The following is a 10,755-nucleotide window of genomic DNA, read 5'->3' as shown; positions in this document are numbered from 1 at the left end:
AAGTGATTTTGACAAAAATTTCAGAGGCAGATGGCCATGCCAAGCCGTCTTCTCTTCATCCATTACCAAATTTATGAGCAGCTCTATCCAAGTCTAGTTTGCCCAACTCTTGTCAAAAATTCACAGAAAAGCTGAAGTTAATCAGGTGGTACCTCTCTGAATCGAAGTCATTGGTTTTCTTCTCTCACAGAGGATTTTCCTTAGACCTTTTCTCCCATTGGACAGTGAAAAATCTACCCTCCTTAAGGGAATTTTAAGACTCAGTAGCAGATGCAGAGACCTTGCTCTGCACCATGACCCCGCAGTGCTGCAGAAGCTGTGCTGCTCTCCTGGGGGCGCCGCTAAGCAGGCATGCAGGCTGCTGGTGCGTGTGTTCCTGCCCCCGTGCTGCGCAGGCTCAACTCAGACTTCAGGTGTGAGATAAGCAGGTTGCAAGTTTATATAGCATGGAGACTTTGTAACTTTTGTCCAGATTTCTTGGCAAAGATTTCTACATTTTATATCATGATTGTAGTCAGAGGATGTATAAAAATTCTTGCATACCAGATAAATTAGATATTAATTCACATTCCAGAAATATACTTCTGTTAAAAAAAGAACCTGCTGCTTGGTTTCTTTAAACAGTCTGTTCCCCTGCTGTGTCTGAAAGTTTGATTGATTTGTACATGAGGGAAACGAGAAGTGGGAGGTATAAGATGTGTGCCCAAGGGACAGGCAGCCATTTGCCAAGGGACATGTGTCTCCCTCCCTGCTAGGAGCCTCCAGGTTGTCTCATCTTGGGTGTCCAGTTTGTTCTGGTGATGGCACCTGTCAAAGTCATCGTGTTCTACTGAGATGTTATGTTTATAAATTTTTGATAAATACATATTTTACATTGATTATAGATTTGATAATAAACTAAGTTATATAGCTCACTAGAACTTAGAGAATGGAATAAGAGCCTGCTGTTAGCCTCTTCCATGTGTTTCCATCTGTACATGTTACCTGGTCTTCCCTAAGGTCCCTTTTGCATCATCATATTCATAATGCATATGAGCTGGAAAGAAGAAAGATGAAAACAGTCTCATTTTCCCCACATCCTTAGATCCTGAAGTCCACCCTCAAAGTGAAGATTACTGGGGCCATGTGAATCCCATAGGCCCCCGGGCCTGCTACGATGAAGGCAAACGCGTTGCAGAGACCATGTGCTATTCCTACATGAAGCAGGTATTTCGCCAGGCTCTGGGGCTTGTGGATTGGGCAGGCAGAGCAGACAAAGTGCTGTGAAGGAGTTAATGCCATGGTTAATTTTTCCTGGGCAAGCCTGGTTTCCCAGCTTTCCCACGTGTCTCCTTATTTTAGAAATGACTAGAAATGAATCAAGAGGTTTGAAATAATGCTGTGTGACTATGAACAGAATGCTTCTTTATTGTCAAATCACCCACCAGCACTTAATTAGTTCCTCTTTGCTCCTGAAAACTCTAAGTTGGTGAATTTTTTTTTCTTTCCTTTTCCATCTATTAAAGTATAAGATGGATTCATTATTGTTTTAATTTGTCCTCCTTAGGAATTATTACTTACATTTATTTACTGTTATTTCATATTTTTTTCATTCATGGTTGGGCTGGGGTGCTTTTGCCAGGAATATTTTTTGGAGTACAGTGAGTGTTATACCTCACCATAACCTTGAATTCCTGGGCTCTAAAACACCATCATGTCCAGCTAATTTTGATTTTTTGTTGGTTTGTTTTAGAGACAGAGTCTTGCTATTTTGGCCAAGCTAGTCTCCGGCTCCTGGCCTCAAGCGATCCTCCTGCCTCAGCCTCCCAAAGTGCTGGGATTATAGGCCTGAGCTGTGATACCTGGCCCCAAGAATATTTCTTATTACAGATTTGGTTGCCCACATGTTTTAGCAGGAATGGCCCACAGCCCAAGAGGCCAAGGTTCCCATACCTGCTCTGCTGCCATGTGATTTGGAGACATGACCTGGCTTTTAGTCACAGGGTTCCTCACACCTGCCCTGCCGCCTCAGGGCTGTGAAGAGAGGGCCTCTGAGAGCTCAAGTAAGGGCTCGGGATACTGCATCTGTCTTTTCAGTGAGTTTGTCCTTGGACTTGGGTCTCCCTCTCAGATACTCAGGAAAACGCCCTCAGCAAAGTGGGACATGCAGGGAAATACATGTGGACATGGAATAATGCTGTTTCTGGGGCAGGCTGTGGACAAATGTGGTGTCTGTCCTGGGATCCAGCAGCAGGTGAGATCAGGGCATTAGTTGCTGTGTGCTTTGTGGGAGGGACAGCAGTGTTCGGGTGCCAGGGCCCAGGGAGTCACAGGAGAGCCAGCAGCTGGGCTTATGTCCCCCGCTTCTGACCTGTGCTGGTTGGACTTTGAGCACCTGCTGTCTCCATCGTGATGCTGCAGACAGCAGCAAGGCAGGCGTGTGGGAGAGTGGGATGAGTTGTCAGGGGCTGGCTTTTTCATTATATATTTAATGAAATACCAACATCAAAGATCCGTAAACTAACTTGGTGCTGTTGTAGATATTTAAACCTTTCTGCTTTGTTTCTCAGCCAGAAGCAGAACTAATTGATTTCTAAACTATTTTGGGTCATCGGCTTTTTACTTGTTAAAAAATAATAATAAATAATAAATCTTATTTACTTGTTCTAAGAAATGTTAATTTTAGTAAGAATATACTTTTATTATTTGGGGGCCGAGGACAGCATGACTCAAAAGTTTAAGAGGATCTCCCAAACAGTACAACATCTGGGTACAGTGGTACTTATGTGAATTACCAAAGGAGTGTCCAACCCGCAGCCCAGGGACTGCATGCAGATTTAAGTGAGAACTGTGACCAATATCATGAAAATTATGCATGGAGTTTTTTTTTTTTTTTCTTAGCAGCTTTTGTTAGTGTTTAGATATTTCATGTGTGGCCCAATGTGAGACAGAGAACCCGAAAGGTTGAACACCCCAAATAGTGTTTGGGGGCCAATGATGGCATTTTGTTGTGTAATAAGTTTCAGAAGTAATATGATTCTCATCTGTTTTTCCATTGGTTTCATCTTGTGGTTGTATTTCTTACCATAGTGAATTTTTACATAGGTAAAGCTGGTAGGCAAATGGGACATTTTTATTGAACTTTCAGTTCATATTTAATAATCATGGTTTTAGTTGATAATTTTTTAAGGGTGTACATGTTATCTTACGTACATACTCACGATAATTACAATATTTAGTAGTAATAGAGCCAGCACTTGAGCGCCGACTGTGTGTCAGGTGCTGTTCTAGGCACCTGGAATCTAGCTGGGGTCTGCATTTCACACACACGCCACATGGGATCTCTACATGTCATCTGTGCCCAAAGGGACTTGGGAAAATAGCACCTATATAACTGTGAAATGTTAGCATTTAAATTTCTGTTCACAAGGGTCTGAAGAGCTTAACAGTAGGAATGGCATTGTCCTAAAACCCACAAAATAATGTATCTGCTAGAAGCCCATCATGTGGCCAGCTAGCCCCCTGTGCCTAAGGCTGAGCATCTGTGACAAGAACTCCAGTCTCAGGAGGGTGTCCCTGCACAGCGCAGTGGACCCCGTGAGGAGGTGCCTGTGATAGCCCTTCTGTGGAGTCATTAGGCACGCGCCTCACATAGGAGGCCACACAGACAATTGTGGAATGGACACAAGACTCCCATGTGTGGCCAAGTTCATTGTGTAATCTCACTAGGGCCCTGTGAGTTCCACTTGTGGGAACAAAATCTGGTTACTTCCCATCATAGAACAGGCTTGAGAACTACCACACGGAAGACAGGCTCAGCTCTGTCTGGGAAGGAGGCCACAGAACTTGGGGTCTTGGCTGATGGACAGTACTGAGTAGTCTTGGTGTCATCGGAGCCCAGAGGCTTCAGCACACCTGCTGAGGGGTCACACCTGCCGGGGGGAGTGTGTCCCATGGTCCCATTCTGGAAATAACACCAAGGAAGCCTCTGGTGGGATGTGGAATATGGGAATGCGTGTGATACAGCGGCTTTTTGTTCCCACTGTGTGGTCATTAGGTCAGGAAGTGACTGCATCTTTGACTCTAAGGGGCTAAAGTCCAGTGTTGTTCTAGTGGCTTTAGGGCAGTGGAGGTTGTGTCTTCCTGATGAGGAAGGAACAATTGGTCCAGAGCAGTGGGCCTGCAAGGAGTTCCCTGAGTCCTGGCTGGAGTTCAGAGAGGCCTGCAAAGCCCCGACCCCTCATCCTAGTCACCTCCCCTGGCCTCTAAGACTGGTGCCTAAGCACTGTCCCCCTTTCCATCTGAATCAGTGCTGAGAAAAGAGGGAAGTGGCGCCTTTCCCCTTCGCCCAGGAGAGTAGACAGCACAGAGTCAAGACATGTCTGCATTCCTGTTGTGGCAGGATATTTCGCCAGGCATAGAAAAATAAGAAAACATGATAAGCAAGAAGGGAGAAAAATTGTCACCCACATTCCCATGTATAGACAGCGTGAGAGGGAGGTGATACCATGTGAAGAGGCGATGGCTGTTATACATTGAAGACCTTGAGACTCTTCTACTTGGGATTCCACACTAGCTGCCAGCACGGTGGGTCCAGTGCCTCCTGCCACTCTGGGCTTGTGTCTGGGCAAAGTACTGACCTCTTCTGGGGCGTAGGCTTTAATGTGACTCTTGCTTTCTGGGGCTCTGACTTGGTTGCTTGTTGCCTCTATAATCCTGCCTGTGTACCGAGCACTGTCCATCTGGAGGTGACAGGTTATTTATGGACTGCCCCGCACACCTGAAGCAGGTGTTCCAAAGGAGCAGTAACCACAGTAACCAGCCCTCGGCCCCTGTCAGGGTGGTCTTTTTAACCTCACCCCATCCCTGCAGCCCCTTGCACCTCACTGTGACATCATCAGCAGTTTGTAGTTTTTTGTTTTTGTTTTTGTTTTTTTCTTTGAGACAGAGCCTCAAGCTATTGCCCTGGGTAGAGAGCTGTGGCATCACAGCTCACAGCAACCTCCAATGCCTGGGCTCAAGCGATTCTTCTGCTTCCTCCTTCCAAGTAGCTGGGACAACAGGTGCCTGCCACAACACCCGGCTATTTTTTGGTTGCAGCTGTCATTGTTGTTTGGCCAGCCTGAGCTGGATTTGAACCCATCAGGCTCAGGTGTATGTGGCTGGCGCCTTAGCTGCTTGAGCCACAGGCACCAAGCCCAGCATGCAGCCTTTTGATATAGTAAATTTTAGGAGAAAATTAAAAACTTTGGTTGTTAGGATTTTTGCTGTTTGGAGACAAATGGGGACAACAACAACAAAAAAAGACTAGAAAGAAGGTTGAACCAGGTAGAATAGGGTGCCTTTGGCATATTTTTAATTTATTATTGTGGTGACTTACATTTTTTATTTTTTATGCATAATGACGCATCTTTTCTTAAGTATAAATTGTGATTTTATGTCAAGACCCTATAGGGTATGTGGGTGCGTCTTACTCTGAATAAATAATATATAAGAATTGCAAATATGAGCAAGATAAATAAAGGCATGAATAACCATTTTATAAAAAAAAATTACTCTTTTCCCAAAGATTCTCTCTTGAATTTTTTTTATCAATGAAATATCCTTATGTTTTCAAAATAGAATTTGATTTTGCAGAAAAGCACTTACTGTACTACAGCACATCCCTTTCAGAGAGAAGCTCCCTTGAGATTTTTTTCCACGGGGTTGAATGAGATGGAAGTTGGGATCAAAAGGCAGAGCCTCTTTTTAGGAGTAGTTTGAACTTGTCAGAGAGGAATTAAATTGCCACTTCAGTGCATCTGGGCACAGTGGTTTTATAAATGTGGGGGCCTTGCCTGGGCAGCTGTGGTTAGTGCTTAGTGTGTGTTTGAGTTTGTTGTCCCCTGTGAGGCTGTGGCCCACCCACTGGGCCAGATCTGCAAAACAGGCCACGATTCATAAATCACTGGACTGAACAGCAGAGTGGAAAGAAAGGGAACTCAGACGGGGAGATCATCTAGGGCAGTGGCCTTGAGGGTATGGTTCTATTTTGTTACTTGTCATCAGTAATTTTTATGAGAACTTAAAAGAGTTGGTATGTGCATTATTTTTGAGTTGAAAAGAAGAATCCAGCAGCCAAAACAAGCCCATTGTTGAGGAGTAAGATGCGCACCACAGGGGTCCTAACTATGCTTCCAGACCCTATGGTTCGCTCATTAGGTGTCTCTGGCCACATCCCCTTGCCCCAGCTAGACCTCCGCAGAATAACTCCTGTTCTCTCAGAGAGGGTCTGCAAGGCCTGCTGCAGGACAGCCATCAGGAAGGTGGCCATGTTCTTAATGCTGAGCAGGGCTATTAAGGAAGACATACCCATGCCCTGACCGGGAGTGGCTCCCTCCTGCTGCCAGAGAGTAGGCTCTGCATTCTGCAGTGGCCCTGGCTGTATCCCCAGGTAGAGAGGGATCAGACCTCATCCCGGTGCAGCATGAGAGGCCCGAGGGAGCTAGTTGTTTAGCCCTCCACCCTGACCCTTTGGGATCCTGTGTGTACATCTCCTGGGCCATGAGGAAGACTCAAGAAGCATCAGAGGAGGCGCCTGTACCTGGGAGTACTTCCTGTTATTTCTCTGTCCCAATCCCTGCAGGTAGATACGTCCCGGGCACTTCCTCCTGTACAGGTGCTGGTGCAGCAGTGTGGTGAAGTTTCCTTCTGCTCAGCACCCACACCTCACCTGCTCCCACTCTGCAGTACTCTGTCCCGCTCTCTAGCGCCTCCTGTCAGTGAATGATTACACTGCAGTGTTTGGTGGCGACAATAACAGTACATACTCATTTAACACACAAAGGACATATAACAAAACCAATTTTACTATCACCTAATGGATAACAAGAGTTAGATTCACAAAAACATCACCAAACTTCTAAAAAAAAAAAAACCAAGACGGTTTTTTTTGTTTGTTTGTTTGTTTGAGACGGAGTCTCACTCTGTTGCCCTGGCTGGAGTGTCATGGTGTCAGCCTAGCTCACGGCAACCTCAAAGTCCTGGGCTCAAGAGATCCTCCGGCCTCAGCCATCTGAGTAATTGGGACTACAGGTGTCCACCCTAACTCCCAGTTCATTTTTTTCTATTTTTAGTCGAGATAAGGTGGTGGTGTTCTTGCTCAGGCTGGTCTTGAACTCCTGAAGGTCAAGAGATCCTCAGTTTCCCTGAGTGCTAGGATTATAGGCATGAGCCACTCCACCTGGCCTCAAAACACTTTTAATGTTGAATGTTGATATAAATGTGAGCTATACAGACATTTAAGGAAAATTGATAAAGACAAGATGATGATTTACCTGCTTATTACAGTTGAGGGTCACAGGTGGCTGAAGCCTGTCCCAGCAGCTCGGCATGCACAGTGGGGACTAGCCTTGGACTGGAGCCGTCCCATCACAGGCTGCTCACATGCTCACCCACACTCACTTGCTCACTCGGACTGGGACGGTGTAGACACACCAGTTCGCTTCACATGCACTTCCTTGGGCTGTGGGGAAAGCTGGAGCATCTGGAGAAAACCATGCAGACGTGGAGAGAACCTGCAGACTCTGACAGTGGTCCTGCCAGATTGATTTTTATTCGCTCATCGACATTATAACAAAAAGACATTATTTGAGGAACAGCCATACTCTTTGAGGAATGATTGCATTTTAAAGCAGATTTTGAGAGCTAACACATTTAATCCCTGTTGGTAGCATTTCTGGCCTTCCAGGTATTTGGAATTCCTCCCAGGTAGAGAGGAATCCCTGTCTCTTCTCTCTGCCTCCTGGGTTGTCTCTTGCCGGTCAGCCCAAGCCCACCTTTAATCAGCTCCATGTCTCAGGATCTGCAGACTCAGCCCTTTACCTCTCAGCTACTACAAACGAGGTGAGGTGTCTGATGCCAGCCCACCCTGTGAGGCCGTAGTTCCCCAAGGCCTCCTGGAGCCCCAGTGTGTCTCTTGCAGTCATAGCAGCCTGTGGCAGTGTCTGTTCCACACATGGTCACTGGCACTTCCCAATGAATTAGTGTGATCAAGGAAGCAGGACAAAGGTCAAAGGCAGTAACGGGTTCAGGAACATCACTTGGAGATGATGACAGTTTTCAAAGAAGTTAACCCATGTTTTCTTTTAATCCCTGTGACCTAAGTAGAATGGATATTATTGTGTCCGTCCTCTAAGATTAGGATCAAAAGTCTTAGAAACTGAGTGGCTTCCCCAGGAGTATATGGCCAGTGAGTGCCAGGAGAAGACAAGGCCATCCAGGTATTCCAGCCCAGCCCCCATGCCCAGCACTGGCTGGCGTGCTGTGGGCATGTGCTCATCTTGGTGGTGCAAACCAGCCTGAGTATCCTTGGGGCCCTCCCATGTGGGGCTCTGAGCGTCTCTTTGAAGTTTATGTTGGTGTAACTCAGACTTGCAGGACTTGTCCTTGTCCCTCCTGATGCTTTTAGTCCTGTGTGATTCATGTTTCACCACAAGGACAAAAACCACAGAGCGCAGAGTGAAACCCAGTGTGAGTGGGCAGTTAGTTTTCTGAATGGTGGCTTTGTATGTACCGAGACCCTGTGTCTCGCCATGATGGAAACCCAGACGCACCAGTGCAGTGGTCAGTAGGGCTCTGCCACTGGCAGATGGGGTGTTGCCTGGGAGTCAGGAGTTCATGGTGTGTTTGCTTGTCAGGCCTTCAGAGGTAGGTTCTCCCTCAAGTGAGACTTGGGGGCCTGGCACAAACTTCTGGGTTTTTCACCTGACTCTTCCCTTCCTGGGAAGGCCGCTGTGGGTCAGATACTAGACCTCTCCTCTGATCTGAGCTGAGGAATAATTAGGTCTTCCTCCAGGCTGTGCACATGGGCTCAACCAAGCTGCTACCTACCATAAGTGGCTATGCCAACACCAACACTGCTGACTGTCCCACCTTGAGGTCAGAGGAGATGAATATCAGGGGCTAACTGTACATGTTGAACCGGGGTCACATTTGTGTGAAGGCAAAGGGTTTTCTGATGCTACCTAGAAAGGGATAGATTGACACACAAATGCCAAAAGATGCCGTCCGAGAGAAAAGCAGGTCTGAGCTGCAATAGACCTTGGGTTTATGTTTATTCATTTAAGGGGTTTAGGCTTAGCTCATCTTGTTGGTCCTGGTCTACTACAGAGTAGAAAAATCAAAATCCACCAGCCTGTTCACATGTCAGCTAGTTGATGTCTGCTGAGCCCAGCTCTTAGTGAGGCTGGGTTCTGGAACATTGTTTTGAGGAAAAGCAAGATTGAAAGAATAAAATCATTTGATTTGTTGCAAACTTTGCATAACCCATTGAGCTCTTCCCCCTGCCAGGCACATTGGTTTAATTATTGTAAATTTGCCGAGTTTTTCCAGGCTCTTCCTAGAATAAAGCCTTATTCATTTACTTCTGTTTCTTCCTTCATCTTATCAGTTAAATGCAAATGGTTATTTTCTATTGAGGACAATACCGCTGCCTCCCCACTTTCTAACTCTTTTTAATGCACTCCAGTTAGTTCAGTAGAGAAAAGGGTTGATTTATTCCTGGACTTAGAATCATAGCCATATTTTTATCCTCAGTATCTAAATAGCTCCTATGAACACATAATAGTGTATTACTGGGGTCTGGGGGAGTCAGGACAAGTAAAGTACCCTAGCTTCTAAAAGTTTACTCTGTGCGAGAGCCACGCTTTCCCACCTGCCTCACATCACTGCACACATACAAACCGCCTGGCTCGTCCCCTTTCACTTGTTACACAGATGGAGAGTCTGTGTTAAGCCTCACTGGCTCAGTGTCCATTAGATTCCCAGCCTGAGCCAAAACTGAGGTGATAGAGTTAGAAAAGAACTGTTTCAGAACGATGGTGCTGGGCCTATGTTGGGGTCTGGTAACACCCAGCTCGGGTGGGTGCTGCCCCTCTCCCACTGAGCTATGCCAGGAGTCAGCAGCAGTCCTGAGGAGGCCACAATGGTGCTGTAGGCACCAGGAGGCAGCGGCAAGCAAGAGCTGAGGTGCTCACGCCCAGACTGCCCCTCTCAGGTGCACAGAAGATGCACATTGGCAGTGCCACGGAGCAAATGTTAGGAACATACATGCTGTGAAAGCTGCTGTCAGAATTTGTGATTTAAAAAATTTAACCTTTTCATTCATGACAAAGCAGTCTGTGAAATTAACATTAAACAAGATCTTTTAAAGAAGACCTTTGCAGTTAAAAAAATAAACTTTGTTGATTGCATATTTGAAAATACACTTTTGCAGATCACAAAATATGTTTATGTAGTAAAAATAGAAATGGTAAAAAGAATGTATGGAAGAAAATGAACATGGACGTGAAAATGAATATAGAAGTAACCATTTTTAACAACGTCAATATGTATCTTTACTAAGTTGCATTTAGTTGTTCACTATAACAGATTAACCTTTCTGTAGAACAGATTGGGAGTGTAGGTGCCTGGTAGCTTTTTAAGAACATTTGTATGTCCCTTTTCCTCAAGAGAAAGGACTTTCTTTTTTTCTTCTCGGGTATCAAATAATTCATTGATATTTAAATCTCTATTGTGATAAATTTGTACAATATATTACGTGAAAAAGATCACAAGAGACTATTCATAGCATGATCCTATTTGGCAGAATATCTGTTTATTGGGGGAAATGCGTTTACAGACATTTTCCTCCTTGTGCTGTCTTACCTACTAGGAAGTTATCTGCCAGTGTTTGTTGGCTAGATCTGGGACAGCCTTGACTACTTCATTGTAACTCTGGGTAGTCTCCAAATTGTC

General features: G+C 45.5%; 1 protein-coding gene across 2 annotated transcripts in view; it reads left to right on the top strand.

Moving 5' to 3' along the window:
• Positions 1-10,755, top strand: part of UXS1 (UDP-glucuronate decarboxylase 1) — a 91,943-nt gene that overhangs the window by 62,219 nt on the left and 18,969 nt on the right. For both annotated transcript variants that reach the window (XM_053588155.1, XM_053588154.1), the window contains exon 9: positions 1,085-1,206. In XM_053588155.1, the coding sequence (XP_053444130.1) occupies positions 1,085-1,206 (122 nt within the window). The remainder of the gene's footprint in view (positions 1-1,084; positions 1,207-10,755) is intronic.

Source organism: Nycticebus coucang, chromosome 4, assembly GCF_027406575.1.
Source record: "Nycticebus coucang isolate mNycCou1 chromosome 4, mNycCou1.pri, whole genome shotgun sequence".
Lineage (NCBI taxonomy): Eukaryota > Metazoa > Chordata > Mammalia > Primates > Lorisidae > Nycticebus > Nycticebus coucang.
The sequence above is the reverse complement of the archived record's forward strand: the minus strand, read 5'-3'. Positions and strand labels throughout refer to the sequence as shown.